At 37.2% G+C, this 18,760-nt stretch overlaps 2 protein-coding genes across 5 annotated transcripts in view; one reads left to right on the forward strand and one right to left on the reverse strand.

Moving 5' to 3' along the window:
* The window catches only part of LOC137387762 (creatine kinase, flagellar-like), a 40,709-nt gene extending 33,200 nt beyond the window's left edge, over positions 1-7,509 (forward strand). For 3 of the 4 annotated variants that reach the window (XM_068074269.1, XM_068074271.1, XM_068074270.1), the window contains exons 16-23: positions 931-1,058; positions 1,461-1,661; positions 1,745-1,850; positions 2,785-2,912; positions 3,426-3,611; positions 3,787-3,894; positions 5,287-5,430; positions 6,907-7,509. In XM_068074269.1, the coding sequence (XP_067930370.1) occupies positions 931-1,058; positions 1,461-1,661; positions 1,745-1,850; positions 2,785-2,912; positions 3,426-3,611; positions 3,787-3,894; positions 5,287-5,430; positions 6,907-7,074 (1,169 nt within the window). In that variant the 3' untranslated portion in view covers positions 7,075-7,509. Of the gene's footprint in view, positions 1-930; positions 1,059-1,460; positions 1,662-1,744; positions 1,851-2,784; positions 2,913-3,425; positions 3,612-3,786; positions 3,895-5,286; positions 5,431-5,839; positions 5,889-6,906 lie in introns of all 4 variants that reach the window. The other variant, XM_068074272.1, reaches the window with a different exon arrangement.
* A 246-nt stretch (positions 7,510-7,755) lies between these two features.
* The window catches only part of LOC137386843 (dystroglycan 1-like), a 32,999-nt gene continuing 21,994 nt past the window's right edge, over positions 7,756-18,760 (reverse strand). Inside the window, exons 6-10 of the mRNA XM_068073009.1 lie at positions 17,165-17,314; positions 15,506-15,724; positions 11,507-11,706; positions 10,624-10,855; positions 7,756-9,424 (exon numbers count right to left, since the gene is read on the reverse strand). Of these exons, the coding sequence (XP_067929110.1) occupies positions 8,432-9,424; positions 10,624-10,855; positions 11,507-11,706; positions 15,506-15,724; positions 17,165-17,314 (1,794 nt within the window). The 3' untranslated portion in view covers positions 7,756-8,431. The remainder of the gene's footprint in view (positions 9,425-10,623; positions 10,856-11,506; positions 11,707-15,505; positions 15,725-17,164; positions 17,315-18,760) is intronic.

Genomic DNA, 18,760 nt, shown 5'->3' on the forward strand with positions numbered 1-18,760 from the left:
ATAACAAAAGTAGAAGTTTAATAAAGTACAAACTAAAACTTAGCCTACGTGTGTGTTTAGTAAAATAAATTCGTTTAAGTTGAGTTCATGTTATGCGTCTGTTTCGAAGGCAAGAATTCCCTACGTTGCGTACTGCACGTAGTGCCTTGTAATGTTACATTTTATTGCAGATCATAACCACTAAATATATTTAAGTTGCTGCAGGTAACTTTGGCTACCAAGCTTAACATTATTTTGCTACTAATTTTTGATTTTTACCAGGTGTTTGCATTAAATAATTACTAAGGGTTTCTAAACCCCTCCATGCAATATTTTCGCCTTGCCATGCCAACACTGGAAAGAATTAAAATCTTATCGCAAGAGTCATTTGACAAGCAACCTATGTACATAGTTTGTGCATAGGTTGCTTGTGGCTAGATATTGACCACAGCGTTTAGTCACGCCTTGATTAGCCTTGCCTTGTGTCCATGCCTTTTGAACCTGGTGTTGATTTGGTTTACTACTTGCTCTTGCATCATGTTTTCAATTCACACTTTGTGCTCTTACTGAGTCGTCGGTTCAGTGTATTAAGTGTATGGACTGGTAACAGTCTCATCTGTGTTCAGTCCCTAAGGGGTTCTATTGTTCAGTGACTCGCTGTACTGTTTATTAGTGTATAAAACAGCTGCATTCGTTAGCTGGTCAGTAGTCTGAATAAAGAACAAGGACTGCTTGAGAGGCCATATGACTCCTGACTCTCCTCTCTTATTTACTGTCCAGTGAATTGATGGGATAGTAGTGAATTGATGGGATTAATGGGAATTGATGGGATAGTGAATTGATCCAATGAATTGATGGGATAGTGAATCGATGGGATTGTAGCGGATCCGCAAGCTGGGTAGTGTACTTATATAAATTGGCAAGAGAGAGTAACTCCTTGTTTCATTGTAGGTGTGGACAATCCTGGCCACCCCTACATCATGACTGTTGGTATGGTTGCTGGTGATGAAGAATCATACACTGACTTTGCTGATCTCTTTGATCCAGTCATCGATGGTCGCCACAATGGCTACAGCAAGGTTATTCACTTTTTCTTTCTACTGGTGCAGCTTATTGATTGCAGCAAGCCACAAGCCATTGCGATTGTGCTCTTAATGCAATTATAATTGGTATTATTTTTGAAAAGGGGCTTTTAGCTCATAATTGTTAGCTAGACAAAAAACTTGCAGTAGCAGTATGTATCAGCTTGCGATCATATGCAGAAAATTCAAGAAGGGATAACTCCTTAACTCTGTGTTGCTAGCATTTGAACACTGTATGATAGCTCTAGCATATCCAGTCTAATATCCTGCCTTGCAACCAGTATAAACAAACATAATAAATGTCAACTCTGGATAGGCATGAACTAAATGGATGGAGCTCTGTTCTGTGTTTCTGCATTTGTTTCTGCTGAATACACAGCGTTAAGGTCATTTGTTTAGACTGCCAAGCATGTAACCGATCTCGACAACTCTAAACTGACCAATGCCGAGTTTGACCCAGACTTTGTATTATCATCACGCGTTCGCACTGGCCGCTGCATCAGAGGTCTGAGGCTGCCCCCCAGCAATGATCGAGCTGAGAGAAGAGAGGTAGAGAGAGTGCTTGTCAATGCACTCAACACTCTGGATGGTAACCTTAAGGTAAATGTCTTTGATGTTGTCTGAATGAATACACATCTATAGGTACATGTGTTCAATAAGATAATACGGTGTATTGATTGCAGGGCAAATATTACCCGCTCTATAAAATGTCTGAGGCAGACCAAGATCGATTGATTGAAGAGCACCTCATGTTTGATAAACCAGTCTCTCCCCTTCTCACTGCATCAGGTAAATCTCTCATTGCATGAATAATACATTTGATGTGTTATATGCATAAGAAAACACTGACTAGAATACTGAATTGTTTTTAGTAAATTTGAACAAGCCTAAAATTTAGCGATAAACTTGTAACAAAACTTCCAAATGTGGTCGCAATTACATTCAAGGCGCTATCAGCATTTCTAAGAGCCGAAGAACTTTAATCAATATAATTTTAAAAAGTTGGAGATCTATTTTAATATATTAGTATTAAATAATCTTCTCACCAGTTTTTTAACACGTAGGATACACAATTCTGGTATTCTTTGGTTTTCACAGAGGCAAGGTGTTCAACCATGTAACTTTGTTCTGAATAAATGATTAGCAGAAATTCTATTGTCAATATTCATGTGATTAAAGAAGGCTAATAAATCTTTTAGTTGTCTTCTCATGTTAACCTTGCTGATAATACCTGTAATCATGATGTTGTGTGTGGGCAGTTTCTAAAGTGAATTGTATTATTTTATAATGAATTTTAACTGCAATGCTTAAGGGTCAAAAGCTGTACAAACGGACATTACTTTCACCTTGAAAAACGAGTAAAATCGCAAATAAAAAATATTTTCAAAGTTTTATTTTTTAACATCCAAAATCCTATACTAAAGGTAAGACGTAAAGGTAATATTTTTCACGCATAATTGACAGGCTTCAATCCACTCAACGAATCGATCGTGTTTCATGTCTTTATTTGAGTCATGATCTAGCTTTTTATTTGCAGTTTTTGTTCGATTTGATATAGTTTTTAAAAGTTACAACCTATTACTAGACATCTAGATAACAGATTGTTTTATAAATCAATAGATTTATAAAACAAATGTTAATTCATCAAGTAATCGTTTTCATCACTTGGTCATTCTGCTCTAAATGTAATGTAGGAGTTGTCAATTGCAAACGATAATTGCAGGCATGGCCCGTGATTGGCCGGATGCGAGAGGCATCTTCCACAACGACGCCAAGACTTTTGTAGTCTGGGTCAATGAGGAGGACCACAGCCGTATAATCTCAATGCAGAAAGGAGGAAACATGAAGGAGGTAACTCGGATTAAATGTACTCGTGCTAGACCAATCATTTAGATCATTGGATTAAATGTACTTGTGCTAGACCAATCATTTAGATCATTGGTTTAAATGTACTCGTGCTAGACCAATCATTTAGATCATTGGTTTAAATGTACTTGTGCTAGACCAATCATTTAGATCATTGGTTTGTAGCTAATTTTACTAATGTTTTTAAATGACTTGTAGTTCTGTCTTGCATTCAATATGCCAATATGAATGTCAATCTTCAATATGCCTTGACTATCAATATTCAATATGCCATGGCCTCGACTATCAATATTCAATATGCCATGGCCTCGACTATCAATATTCAATATGCCATGGCCTCGACTATCAATATTCAATATGCCATGGCCTCGACTATCAATATTCAATATGTCATGGCCTCGACTATCGCAACGCAGCCCGCATTTATCAGTCTTGTTCTGCATTATATAGAAGTGTCCAACATAGTTAACTGATGCAAGTTCTGTGGGTTTTTTTCAGGTGTTTGACAGGTTCTGTGAAGGTCTACAGAAGGTTGAGAATACCATCAAAAAGTCTGGCAAAGAGTTTATGTGGAGTGAGCACCTGGGCTACATTCTCACCTGCCCATCCAACCTTGGCACTGGTCTCAGAGGTGGAGTGCATGTCAAACTACCAAAGCTGGCTGCTCATGATAAGTTTGCCGAGGTATTTGTTTTAGAATTTTCTTCAGCAGTGTTTCTAAATCACCCGATTGCAAACAAATGTTTGAGATGATTAATCATGAGCAGTTTCCTTTATTAAACCTGACTGTATTAAAATATACACCTTGTGTTAATCTTCCTATGAGTGTTCAACTTGCCCGTTTGTTCGCTGTTGACAGGTTCTCTTGGCACTTAGGCTACAGAAGAGAGGAACCGGTGGTGTGGATACAGCCAGCACCGATGGTACATTTGACATCTCCAACTTGGACAGACTCGGCTCGTCTGAGGTACAGCAATGTCATTCACTTCTGTTGTTCACCAAGTTGTGATATGAGAGTAAATTAGTCGCAACTTGCAGTCAAAGCGTTGAGAGACTGGGTTAGCCAGTTGGCAACAAGTCAAATGTGACAATGGGTTTGTTGAATCGTAAAAAAATGTCCACCTATATATAAACTTAACTATAGTCACCATTAGCTGGAAATATGTGTGTAAGGGTACAAGGCTGCCTCGGCGTGTTTAAGCTGGTGGTGGAAGCTTTGTGAAAAAACTCTAGTTGGTAGGTTTGTTCACCTGTTGAACCAGGTTGTTATGATGTTCGGTACAACTTATAAAGCGTACTTAATTTATTAGGTTAGCTGCATTGAGCTGTCCGTGAGAATTTGAGCTTTGGAAGTATTTTAAAGGTTTTAAATTTTTAGGTGTCCCAATTGCAGTATGTAGTGGATGGTTTAATTCTAGTACAGTAGGCGCTCCTACAACGTAAATAATCCGTTCCAGTACAGTTTATGTTATAAGGATTTTACGTTGTAAGAACAGGGAAATGCATTGCCTAATCTGTTCCAAGATCTTTCCATGTTCATCGTTTGGGCATTCAAAAGGGAAAAATTGACTTCACTCTTTTAATTTGTAGACTGTACCGTAACTGCAGCTCTATTAGTTTGCATCGACAACTTTTCTCTTCATGATCTCACTGGTTTTATAGACAATGGCTGCTGTAATTCTACAATAAATCGATATGCTTATTTTTCTGAACAGCGAAGTCTTTTCTGCAAAGTAAACTTAAGAACAAATATTTTATTTGTCTACAAAGCATAACAACACCTTTTTCTACTATAAAAAGTGGTTCTACCTGTTCGTCGTCCTTCCGTATCTAGGGGGGGGTCAAGGATAGGATAAAAGAGAACTTTCGATGATACTCCAACTAGTGGAATTCTGATTGGTAGACTGCTGCTGTAACACCATCACCAATCGATCGCCTTGGTATTTATGAACAATGCACAGCTACTCTATTCTCTGTCTTGATGACACATCTGACGATCTATTACGACGAACTAGATTATTGCAAAAGTTATGTATATAATAGGTATAACGCTATACGCACGGCGTTTTTTCTTTCGCAAGTGCGGCGAGATGGAGTAATGTTCAAATCGAATTTGAAAACTCACCCGACTTGACACTTTACATTTAATGAAATTTTTATGTAGTATTTTTACGTTACCTGGAGTTTATGTTATAGGAGGTATATACGTTATAGGAGCGTCTACTGTATGTGACTTGCTTTCGCAGGTGTCCTAAATCGATATGTAATGGATGTGTAATTTGAATACTTGACTTGGCATAGTAGGTGTCCCCAGAGGAGTATATAGTAGATGGTGTAATTTTAATACTTGGTATTGCAGGTGTCCCAAGTGCAGTGTGTGGTTGATGGTGTCCAGCATCTGATCAAAATGGAGAAGGCCTTGATGAAGGGGGAAGTAATTGATGATCTTGTGAAGCAAGCCTTGGAGGGAAAGGTCAAGGAACAAGGCCAAAATGGTGGTCAGGTGAGTTCTCAGCTAGTTTTGCGTGTGCATCAACATGGAGAAGCCTAATTTGTGCGAAGGTTAGGTTCTAGACTAGGATTTATCTGTCATGCATATTTAATACATGCATTGTTTAATATCTCCACAATTCATGTACATTTTATGTGATAGGTTGAATGGATTCGCTAATCAGCTTCCTACTTCATGACACATTCTGAACACGAAGTAACCTGCTATGGCATTTTAATATGGTAAACTTCTCGGCTTGTGGATAATATAATATAGCTAAGGTTCGCCCATGATGTTACAAATTACCTAGTTGCTGTAGTTTATCAGCCAAACAGGTGTATGTCAATTGATAGCGAAATATTTTGAAACTACCCCCAGTTATCAGATTATACCAGATACTTAATTTGAATTTTGTTTGCAGGCGTAATTGAATGCATCATCGTTTAATAAACATACTACAAACCACACAGGTAACGTACGCATGAAAAGGCTGGATATGGCATCGATGGGTTTTGTTAGTCGCTATGCATACCCACACATTTTTGTTTTATGCATTAAACATTAGTTCATCATTGATTGTTTGTTGGTTAATAGTTTATTGGTTCAATTTTCTGACTGCACATTCTTGCCCTTCTCTCTGATAGTTTATTGATTAGTTATCATCACTAATCTTTTCTCAACTCGACATACTTAGCACCAAGATGATTGGCTTTGCTACATTGCTTTGATTCTGATTTGGTAGTGAAATCGATCAATGATGGTACCCTTAGTAACTGCTACACATCTGTTGTGCAGGGTTATTAGCGCTTGCTCTTGTTGGCATGTTTTTAAACCCGTGATCTTATCTTATTATGTTAGAATGTTTCAATATTTTTTTAAGTAGTTATCATTACTTGTTTGGTTTCTGTTAATCAAACCCATGAGATTATGAAATTAGAGCATGATTGCATTTGTTTTCTTCCAGCTAGTTTTGCTGTAGTTGACATTCTGTAGTTAATTGTATTCACATTCTGATTGAGGCTCAAATTATCCACCCTTCCCACAGAAGCGCTTGCGTGTAGAAAGAAAAGACGGAGTAGAGCGAAAATATTACCCATTACTCGCATCTGATTCAATGAAACAACTTCTATTGCTCATGATTTGTTTTTCAACCTTGCATCGAGAGCACAACCCCCAGTCTTTTATAGCTGCTTTTCTACATTCCTGTTGCTGACTGTCATCTTTCAAAAACCTCGAAGCATCATGTTTTGATATTTGTGAAATGGATCAGTGTTCATTTATTATCTTATATGCTGTGAAACGACTTCCAATCTGAAAAGCGAGATGGAAATTTTTTGCAGTAGATTTCTAGTTTTTTCGTGTTTGTTTATTATATGGTTTCACCCTTCTATTGTATAAGCTGCATTGATGCATTGTATACATGTCTAGCAGGGCAGCTTCGACAGGACTGCTAGTCTAGAACGAATGTAACACCTGCATTATTTTCAGGAAGCAGAAAAGGATAAGCCTGAGGAGCAGGCTCAAGAGAAAGCTCAAGAAGAGCCTGCTGGTGAACCTGCGGCAGAACCTGTGCAGGAAGCTGCCGCTGAGCCAGCTGCAGAAACTGCTGCCACACCGCCTGCAGAAAAATCAGATGATACTCCAGCAGCGGAATAAAATGGGTTTCTCTTGTGACAGCCGTTGGAATAGCTCAAAACGAACATGGCTCAATGATTCACCTGCCTACTCTCTCTTGCTTATCCTGTTTGCAGCATTCTCTCCATTGTATTTCTTATTGTGTTGGTAAATATACATAGATGCATGCCAAGGAGTGCCAACATTTATCATTTACATGTATTTCTGTAAAACTTATCTCAAATACCTAAGCAATGATATTCTCTCCCTGTATGTCAACTCCATGAAGCTGTTAAAACAGTTATTTGACCTGATTATGCCAGCCTTTGCCTCAACTGTTTAGTTGTCTAGGACATTTGACATAAAATTATACCAAGATACAAGCTATGTATTTATTTCTCAACTTTGGCTTTGTCTCATGACCTGCATGTACTCCATTACTCGAATAAACTGCTGTGGTTTTCTATAAACACAGAATTTTTCTTTGCTGTGTTTTCTGTACTGCCTTGTAATCGGGTGGTACCTGACCATTTATTATTGTGAATTGTGCCAAAACCCCCTTCCCCTTGATTTTCTGTAGTCAACTTATGTACCTTGACATGAGTGCAACCACCAGAATTATTTTAGTCAAGCATCAGTCAAATTATTGCCTTACCATTGCATCATTACCTTGCTGTTCAACTGGTGAAACTAGAGTGGAAAAATTGATGAAACAGTGATAAGTCCCAAAACATAATGAGCTTTGTTGAATATAATTACAGACCAACACAAATAATTGAAAGAGTAATAAATTTGAATAACACTCAGAGGAGCAATTATCAGAAAGTTATTGCTCCCCATCCAATTCTCTGCAAAGAATAACGGTATAATTGCTGTAATAGTTTAAATTGTAGTGATTGTTTTGTGCTGATAAACAAAATATAAAGAAAGCCCTAGCCAACGCAAGCATAAACGTTAGTAGGTTCTCTGCGACGAATACCACCAAAAGCAGTGCTTAAATAAAAATTATTTACAATGTAGGAGATAGAAAAAGCGCACAAAATTGGGAAAGTAAGAATGTCAATCTAGGTAGAAAATCTAGATGATGATTATAAATGTGTTGTGTCTGTCCGAACTAGAATCCATATATCATAGATATGTGTAAATATGAGTGGCAACAGGAAAAGACAACTCCCAAAAATTATGAAGATTGATGCATTGTCAAATTTGGAGCCGGCTTAATAATACATGTACCAGCAACAGTTGGCGACTAAAAGTGGAAAACAATAATAAAAGCAAATGGCAATTATTGGTGCTACTATGTTGATAATTCGTCTAAGATAAGACAACTACAATAAGATCTAGAGGAATGCACCCACAGCAGTGATGCTCGAGTGTTCAGCAAGTGGCACGGGATAGCCTACCGATCCATGTTGTCATGCTCGCTCAAAGGAGGGGTCGGAAATCTCTGTTCATCAGCTGCTGATGCATTCAAGGGCATGCTTTCCGCGCCACCATTTTGAGGATATGCAGGAGGCTTGGGCATAGATTCCTCCAAAAGCGGCTCGGTAGCAGTTGGCTCATTGTCATCAAGCGATTTGATATCTTCATCGAATACAACAGGTACCCCTGTTTCTATATAAGTACCATTAGTTTTACTAATGTCAAGGTTTGCACGCTTTTTGCAACACATCACGACGAGAACAATGATGACAACAATGATGATAATGGCAAGCACTACCACCACGATAATTATAATATAGACAGGTTTTATCGGGTCAGGGTCAACGATTGACGGTCCACTCGTTGTTTTGAACTCAGCTTCTAATGGTTCAATCACTCCTTTACACGAACCTTCAGCTACGAATGAAACCTTCTTTAGTTGATAAGGAGCCAAGGCTGCTGCAAACGAACTTCTTCCTTCACCATTACTGTCAAACACTTTATTTACATGAGATAACAGATTGTCACAGCCAAACTTTCCTCCAGGACCACTGCGGGTGTCCATGATACTATATTCTATAATTACAGAGCCTTTAGAGATAGAACTCAGAGTAAGAACTGGAGTGTTGCTGTCAGTGAAGACTTTATTGAGCAGCGTGTAGAGTAAGATCTGACCATGACGGTTGTTAGCAAACTTGGAGAAGTTTTCTTCAAGTGTGATAGCGAATACATTTGTTGGTTCAAGAGCCGCCGTGTTTGTGATAACTCGCATTTCAATATCAAAGGTGGCAGTGAGACCACCAGAATCTGTTGCTGTAAGGCTGTATTGAAAAGAACGGGGAGGCTGAATATCCCACGGCAGACCTAAGAGAGTTAGGCTAGCGTTACTCAAATATATCCAGCTCGTCTCTGTTAGCTCCACTCCTTGTGTGTCCAGCCTGAGGCTCATGTAATCCAAGTTGATATCCTCCTGCAAGACAACACAAATCAATAGAAATCAACCTATGAAATGGGTGTTGACCAATGGGTTCCATCAGGATTCTTCCTACGAATTCTGATCTACGGGAGGAAAGTTTGAAGCTGAGTAGGAAATATGGGGTTGTCTTTTCGTGCCCTCAAGATCAAGCCCAAAATATTGGGATTATATAGACCTTATTAAAGTCCCTTATATGTAGTTTACAAGTTTGTATTATAGCAACTAATCTTCATCTTGGATTATCATAATATAGTTTTCACTGCTATTGTCTAGCAATTTTTTTGGGCTTAGCAAGACTGTGCAAACATTGCCCATCGCTATGTTTCATGACGTCAACAAATTCGCGCATGCAAGCTCGTCTATACAGCTCATTCGTTGCCATGCGTGCTGTGTTTAGTCATGAAAGGGTTAGTTAGATGGGGTGGGCAAAAGATGGTTAAGGTGGTCCGCTCCTCTGCCCCAACTGGCGAAAACCATGGCTTTAACAATCACTCATTTTTCAGCAAAGCTAGAGATGCATGTTCACACCATCTCGACACGTATTGCATTTTACTCTGATTGCGAGACAAAGGGAAGTGAATGGACAAAAAAAATATAATACACATCGAATCTTTCAATGTGAGGACAAAACAGAATTAATATTACAGCCAATAATCAACCGTAAGGATAAAATAGCGAAGTGAAGCGTTTAATAAAATATCAAACTAGTAACAAATAAAAAGCCTTTAATCCGGTTGATGAAAGACCTCATCAACACATTTAGTCTGCAACAACTCCGTTAAACTGCAGTGCGTGCATAGCATCTCAATTTTAGAAAAAAAGATGAGAGAGCTGTCAAACCACAACGGCAGTTATACCCCATTCGTACCTATTTTATGGTCAGCACAGAACGATGAATTGATGGAAAGCCAATAATTTCTTTAAAGGCTTTTTCTTGTCGACGCATAAAAACCACTGTTAGATAATGCAAGAATTCAAAAAGCTTGTTTGGGCAGAATTCCTCATATGAGTTAATAAATAAATAATGCTCAAACGCCGACATAAATGACTTCGTAAAATTTTACAAAATTACGAGCTCAGTGTTCAACAAATATTCAGGAAAAGAAAAACACAAAATGGCTAGGATAGATGAAGACCGGAGTGGCTTGGCTGAAGGTAACAGAATCTTGGTAAGTATCAAGGGCAGTATTTACCTCATCTACAAATAAATCCTTTGGCACATCAACATCAAACAGGACTCCTTGAGCAGCTGCCAGCTTCTGTGTAAATGTTTGCTGTAAACGAACATTGCTTGTCAGGACCGGAGGCATGTTTTGACATGGTGACAATGGCTCACTTCTCACACCAACAATGGCTACCTCTCTGTCTTTTCCATACTCGGTTAACGCTATTGAATCATAAGACCTTAGCGTCTGCAGATCTTTTCTGTAGATACAAATATAGAGGGTTAATAGAAATACCTATGTCAAAACCATTTTGACAGTTGAATAAGTTTATAGTTTGTCAAGGGTGCTCATTTCCCATCTCTATAGAGTCTACATGTATCTTTTACATGTACACTGTATCTGCTAAAATAGAGCTACCTACCCTGATGTGGCGTGTAAAAATTTTTTAACTTTATTTTTTATTTATTGCAATGTAAGAAATAAAGTTAACAATAACTTTACTTCTTACATTGCATAACTACAACGTAACTACATAACTACGTAACTATGTGAGTACATAACTATGTAACCGCATAAAGCACATGACTGCATACTACCCTATTGTTTTTAGGTAATCTAAAAAGCCTGAGAGCAATAAATTAGAAAAAAAATGATGGTTAGCAGCAAAGAGCAAGACTTGAGCAGTACAAATCTGACAGAATCAGCGATAAAGAGTTGATGCAGACTAAATTACAGCTAGTTCGTGCCAATGACTCACAAATCTTAAAGAACTTTGAGCTATGGCATAACAACATATCCCATCGCGGTCAGCGAGTTACGCAGGTTGTTGTGTCAAGTCTATTTGACAAATATACATTGAAGAACACTAACAAAATGCTGAGCTACCAGACGGCCATTACGGGAAACAGACCTGTTGACCTGAATATCACATGAGCGTTCAGCGTCATGTGATATTCCGAATTCTACAACTTCAGCTTGGTTATCCTTAGATTTAACACTTTTTATTTTGATTTTCCTTTCAGGCTCCAAGGTACTGCCTAAGAACTTGACAAGCTCGATAAGTTGGGGTGTAGTAGCGGTGAAAGGTCGGCCTAAGGTCATCTTGTACAGCTGTAACAGAACATCCAATCGATACAGCTACACAAATGACAGATAAGGGTAATCAATGATTGTCGTTATATTTTCCCATGCGCTTATTTTTGACAATACGAACCACAGATATTATACTTGTTCTACATACAAAAATGCATTAAATTATTTTGATAAACTTTATAAAAATTATCATATAAGATATGACTGCTCAAAAGACGGACTGACTGAACCTGCTATAAGTTGATAAAATTTTTCTGTGTAAAAAAGCTAGAGAGTTTGTAAGACTGATTTTACTGAAAGGAGAAAAAGAACCACTAAAAATTTAACATACCAATAGCATTATTAGACAGGTCGATGCTCTCATTCCCTTATCAAGGCATACAGCAGTCTAGTGATTATTTTACTTCTCATCACAATTAATGCGATTATAATTTTTTGTGTAAAATATCTCGAGCTGCAAGATCTGTCATGCCTTGGTTTATTCCTATCAGTATTGCAACTGCCAAACGCAATGTTATTAAAATAAGAACGTTGATTTGTTTTGGGAGCTTCAAATGTATTGTTTAATTATTTAACGATGCAATAACGATGTTTTTTTACCTGCTTACTTTTACCTGCTTACTCTAAATTGGATAAACAGAGAGTTCCCTAAGTGCAGTATAATAGCTAGCATAAGGTAAGTATGGAACATACACCAACAGGTTACACAATCACATATGTTATGAGCCAGCTTTGTACAGATGGTTGATGGTTTGTTGAAGATAAGGCTACGAACATCAGTGGATTTCATAATACAGATAAGAGAAGTCACACACTCAAAGAGTTCAAAATCATTAGACGATCAGGCAGTTATGCCTCATTGGCTGTTATTTTTGTCATTATTTAATTGTATTGCGAAAGAATTAGCACCACCTGGCAAAAGGCTAAATGGTTTAGTAGCAGGAGGAACAAGAAGAGCATGGAACAGCGGTCTACCTAGTACTGTTTTATCATCAAAATAAAACATTGACACATTTTAATTCATGTAAAACCAAAAGATTTTCGCAGTTGTGATTGATGTGACTATTATATAAATTTATAATTTTCCAGATAATGTGATGAATCGATGATCAAAATCTCTCAGATAGAATTGCACAAAAGAAAACTTCAATGTTCACGAGACATGGTAGTCGTTAATGATTTTAGTTAGTGTTCACATGAGCTTCCTATCTCGCAGCAAAGGTGTATGATTTCCATTGGAAATGGTGTAAAGTGCCTACCGCAGTATATATTATATACATGTTTATTACACCTGAAATATAATAGAATTTGCTTAGATAATCGACTAACTTAGCTTTTACAGGGTATGGTGCACCCAAAGAATGATCTGCCACTGATGAATTATAGAACTGATTTTAAAAGAAGTACGTACTATTGCAAGAATATTAACAGTCCATCTCTGAAGACTCGTGAAGTTAAATTCCATAATTATATTAAATGGTTAATAATTGAAGTTTGATTACATGTTTTTATAAATTATATAATACAATAAATGGTCATCTTCAAGCAGTTATCTTAGAGCTGACCTAGTTGTTGGTTGGGGGGAGGGAGGTGAACCTAATTGCAGTAATGCCTCAGTATTCTAATGCAATGCTACTCTTCTATGAACATCTTACAATATTTTGTCACGCGTACCTTCTAGCACCTTCACTATATCCAATGCGATACATGTACATACATAAATACAAATCTACATGACATATCAATAAAACTTTATTCAAACACGATTTTATAAGTATCAGACTTAACAGTTTGATACTATTGATATGTGGTCTTGTTTGATGCCATATAATGATGGATAATCAATAAATGTGGTTTGTTAAAATGACAAACACCTGGAGATAACATATATTATATATATATATCTGGCCAGGGCTCTCAATATGATAAATGCCAGTGAAATTTGCAATGATTATTATTGCTTGTTGGCCAGTTACGATTGGCTCTATAATTGTGATTAATGCTTGTTGGCCAGTTGCGATTGGCTCTATAATTGTAATTATTGCTGTTTTGAAAAGAGAACTTGAACTGCTCAAAAATGATTAAATAGAGTATAAGAAACCTTAGCAATAAGTAACAAGAATCACATTAATACAACTTTTCATTTTTATAGAATTCCTCAAAATAAAAACAGAATACGAAGAATCAAACTTCGTAAAAATATTCCTCTTTTTTGCCCTTCTCCATGCCAACACTTAGGATACTAATTAAGAAAATACTTCTCCAGTATGCATACCACTAATGTTTATAGTAACAGACATGAAACACCAGTAAGGGGTGTTGTTAATAAGTTTTTACCATTTCCTTACTCAGATGGTTCCCTAGCCCCATCACACCAACTTCAAATGACAAGACATTGTCTCCAAAATGGTGAAAACAAAATCACTAGTTATGTGTAGATTCTCTTAGAATTCTAGAGATAGTTGAGGGTTCAAATTATGAGTAATGATCATATTGTCTACTGGTCACCAGGTCTCTCTATGATCATTTAGTGACTGTCTACTGATCACCAGGTCTCTCTATGATCATTTAGTGACTGTCTACTGATCACCAGGTCTCTCTATGATCATTTAGTGACTGTCTACTGATCACCTAACAGCAAGAAACAAGCAAACAAGTTTTTGAAGTAAACAACCAGGGTTACTTAGTGGTTGAAATCATAGAGCATTCATAGAGCATTCATGGTAGTTATCATAGAAATGATTGGGTACGTGATGGTTTGCAAGAACCTGGCTGTAGCGACCTGATGAACAATGGATATTCGCATCCTTGACAACACTGTCTAAATTTTTTTATTAATATTCACTATTTTAGGCTGTGAAAATTGATCAACTGTATAATAAACATGTTAGCTGAATATTAAGAAGTTACTATTAAACTCGTCTGTCAATCTTCCTATAATAATATATAATATAATACATGGAGTAATCGGAGAAGAGGCGTGTAGAGAATTTAAGGGCACGCAAAGCCCTCAACAATTGTTCATCGCGATGTACCCCGTGAATGACAGATATTTTCAGGTTTAGTATAGACATGGAAAATGCGAAAAGACTTCAGCTATATCATGATGATGCATGAGACACATCCCATCTAGAGATAGTATAGACTTCCCATCTAGGGATAGTATAGACTTCCCATCTAGAGATAGTATAGACTTCCCATCTAAAGATAGTATAGACTTTCCATCTAGGGATAGTATAGACTTCCCATCTAGAGATAGTATAGACTTCCCATCTAGAGGTAGTATAGACTTCTCATCTAGAGATAGTATAGACTTTCCATCTAGGGATAGTATAGACTTCCCATCTAGGGATAGTATAGACTTCCCATCTAGGGATAGTATAGACTTCCCATCTAGGGATAGTATAGACTTCCCATCTAGAGATAGTATAGACTTCCCATCTAGAGATAGTATAGACTTCCCATCTAGAGATAGTATAGACTTCCCATCTAGAGATAGTATAGACTTCCCATCTAGAGATAGTATAGACTTCCCATCTAAAGATAGTATAGACTTTCCATCTAGGGATAGTATAGACTTCCCATCTAGGGATAGTATAGACTTCCCATCTAAAGATAGTATAGACTTTCCATCTAGGGATAGTATAGACTTCCCATCTAGAGATAGTATAGACTTCCCACCTAGGGATAGTATAGACTTTCCATCGAGGGATAGTATAGACTTCCCATCTAGGGATAGTATAGACTTCCAACTTCCAACTACAAACATTGCAACGGAGAAGAAAATCAAAAAGTTATAAAACATAAAATAACATACTTGTGTTATGTCTGTCATGTGTTGCTGCTTTACTTTAACTGTTATCTGAAGGTCGGCAGAAAGTCCTTTGCTGTCTTGAGCTCTGAGAATAAACTTGCTAGTGCCGTGCTCAAGCAGAGGTAATGCTATCAGCTGTGTACCAATCAAATCAACCAGAAACCACTCGGGTGGGGAATTGGCCATCATATTGAGCAGAGAAAAGGTAATAGGATCTCCATCCTAACAACATAACATCCTAACAACGTAACAACATAACAACGTAACAACATAAGAACTAAAATTATCTCATAACAGATTAATGATTACATGTAACATCACTGCAAAGTATGAGAAATGCTGATTACTTCAACTTGCAGATTGTTATAACTGAATCTTGTTGAAGTTGAATTGGCCCAACTTGATGAGTTTTACAACAAAGCTAAAACAAGGGAATTCCATTAACATTATTCAGACAATGATTTTAAATATCCCATCACTCTTTTTGCAAAACTTTATTTATGGTTTCGAAGTAATGAAATTTATTACATTGATTAAGTTCAGTTGATGAATAATAATAATAATAATGCATGTTTACATGTGAAATATTTAAAATCAGCAAAATGCTATGTAAACACAACTTAAGAAGCTGAATATTTGACCATCTTTAAATAGCAGTGAGTGTTCCATTGTCTCATTGACAATAAATTAAAGTTTGATTTCCATAGCTTGGAAAGTAATTTAGTAAAGAGTCTGCATATACTGCATCTGCTTATACAAGTCGATATTGTGAGACTTAACGTTTCTTAAAAATAAACTAGGTTGACTTTCGAATGATGCTATAGCAACAAGACATTTATGGTTGTTGTTCTCTTTCTCAACAGAAAATAATTGAGACTATCGGACAGGCTCATAAAAACCTTTTATGGTAACAAAAGTAACCAAAAATGGCAACCAAAAAACAAAAGCATGTTCACACTGAAATCTTGTGCAATCCTTTGAAAGTTGAAAGGGAGCAATTTTAATTTAAATAAAAGCAAATTTTTCGATAGAAATGAATAACAAAGACTGAGTATGAATTACGATTGAGCAAATTGTATAATAGGAGTTATTCTCTCTATTGCCATATTGCAAACCGTAATAAGCTTGCCAAATGATCAAATAGTTGAGCCGTTACCTTTTCTTTCAGCTTACTCAAAAACGATAAATCAGGAATTTAATTCACAGCACCCTTAACCATCCTTGTTTAGTGTCAAAACGCACATGGGCTTGTGTACGCTTACTCCATAAATGTTAGAGACGCATTATCTCAACAGAAGCATCAAGTATATCGACCACTTGGCTAAACGGTAAGATGTGTAAAGTTTATAAACAAATTAACAGATCAGAGCTATAGAGAAATGGCAGCGTTGAAAGCTTTTGTGTTCAATGGATGCACTAAATAGTAAGAAATGAATAGCATTATTATCCTATACAAGGCATCTGGTGGCAGTCTAGCACTATCTGCTGGATGTGAGACTAAACTCTTGCGGGATGACTCATTGACGCACGCGGAATACATACACCGCTAGCACATCAATTTATCATCATACACTACAGCCTCTCGAGTTCTCAACAAGCTGACTTTGAAGCAGCCAGATTGTACCACGCCGAATATGTTACAAAAAATTTGAAGATACTTACAGGGTCATAGAAGAGGTCGGATGGAAGCGAATGCTCGAACAGCTCACCGCTGATCATATGCAGCTTAAGAGGCGAGGCAGTGTCATCCTTCAAACGAGGTCTCTTGTTCACATAGGGAGGCGGCGCTGGTGTAGGAGGTGGAGGCGGCAGCTGAAAATTTAAGTACCAAATCAGCACCGAAGAAACTCAAATAGCATTAGTGTATCCACTAACATAAGACATACTTAGAAAGGCTTTTCACTAAACAAGGCATGTTTAACAGCAGGTTGAAGTATATCAGTGAGCTTAGTAATAATAGCAAGGGTAATAAGGCAACCATCACGTTGGCTACTGAGCTATTTTCTCATAGAACCTTCAAACTTTCAGACTTTTGCATTAAATTGATTAGCATTTCTGTTTGTTTCTGATCCTTCAATAAACAAGCTCTGGTAATCTTTATTCAATTGTGGTATAGTGTGGTATATCGTGGTATATGTTTGTACAGAAAATAATTGTGGTATATGTTAGTACAAAAAATAATCTTTGACCTTGTAAGCTCCAACTAGCCTATAAAAACAACGAACAGTGACCTAGTTTATTATGCTGTGTTCTGTTCCCGCTACTGGCAAGAAATGTAGCCTATGTAAGAAAACATTGTTGTCATTATCTTAGATAGCGTAGTAAAATCTTAAGCCTTCGTAAGTAATGACACTCATTTGTGAGTGATACGAGAGGAACTAGAGATCTAGATATGTGCCTTATCTAGTTTACGACGGGAAGTGGTGACAAGTTTCGATATTCGGAGATAAGCGTGTGAACTCACCAGACTGGTCTCAGATAAAAGATAAGGAGTTTACCTAACTGTCTTAGAAAATACTAGAAGAAATTCAACATAGCTCCACGAGATATTCTCACGGAATAATAAAGCTAAAATAGTGACTGTCAATAAAAGAATGAAAACACAATACCCTATGAAAAAAGATTTCGCCACAAGCCTTTTCAATGCAATTGCATAGCGCGCTCAATCAGGAATGGGATACGATTTGTCACCAAACATGATTTGCAATAATTTAAAGAAACATACACACATTTGTTTAGTAGTGAGGGAAGCGTAACTCCCAAACTCACTCAGTGCAACTAAAAGGGTTGCGGATGAAGAGGCTTGGCTCAGCTGCCCTCAACAAGTTTAATCAAAGTGAAGTGTCTTTAATTGGTCAAATGATGTGCTTTGAAATTGCTCATCTAATTGGGTGAGAGATAAAAGTGCTCCAACATGAGCATTGGCAAGATGTTTGGATGAGAGATAATATGATTACACATCTCCTACAGAGCGGCCAATGTGTTACCGGAGAGAATTAATCAATGTCTCTGCTGTTCAATATAACATCTTGTACATTAGAAAATATTTGATTGCCTCACGATGAACGGCTTGAAATTTTAATACAAGCACCGAGTGTCTTTATTGATCGATGGCTAACCAAATTACGAGTGAGTGCAATCACGGGACCATGCGTGTTCCAAGGAGCTACGGCACTCAGCGTAAACTATCAGATATTAATAAACTCGAGACAATGAGATACGCTTTCATAAAACTTTGTTTTACAAAATTTTTCAGAA

This window comes from Watersipora subatra, chromosome 2 (genome assembly GCF_963576615.1).
Source record: "Watersipora subatra chromosome 2, tzWatSuba1.1, whole genome shotgun sequence".
Taxonomy (NCBI): Eukaryota; Metazoa; Bryozoa; class Gymnolaemata; order Cheilostomatida; family Watersiporidae; genus Watersipora; species Watersipora subatra.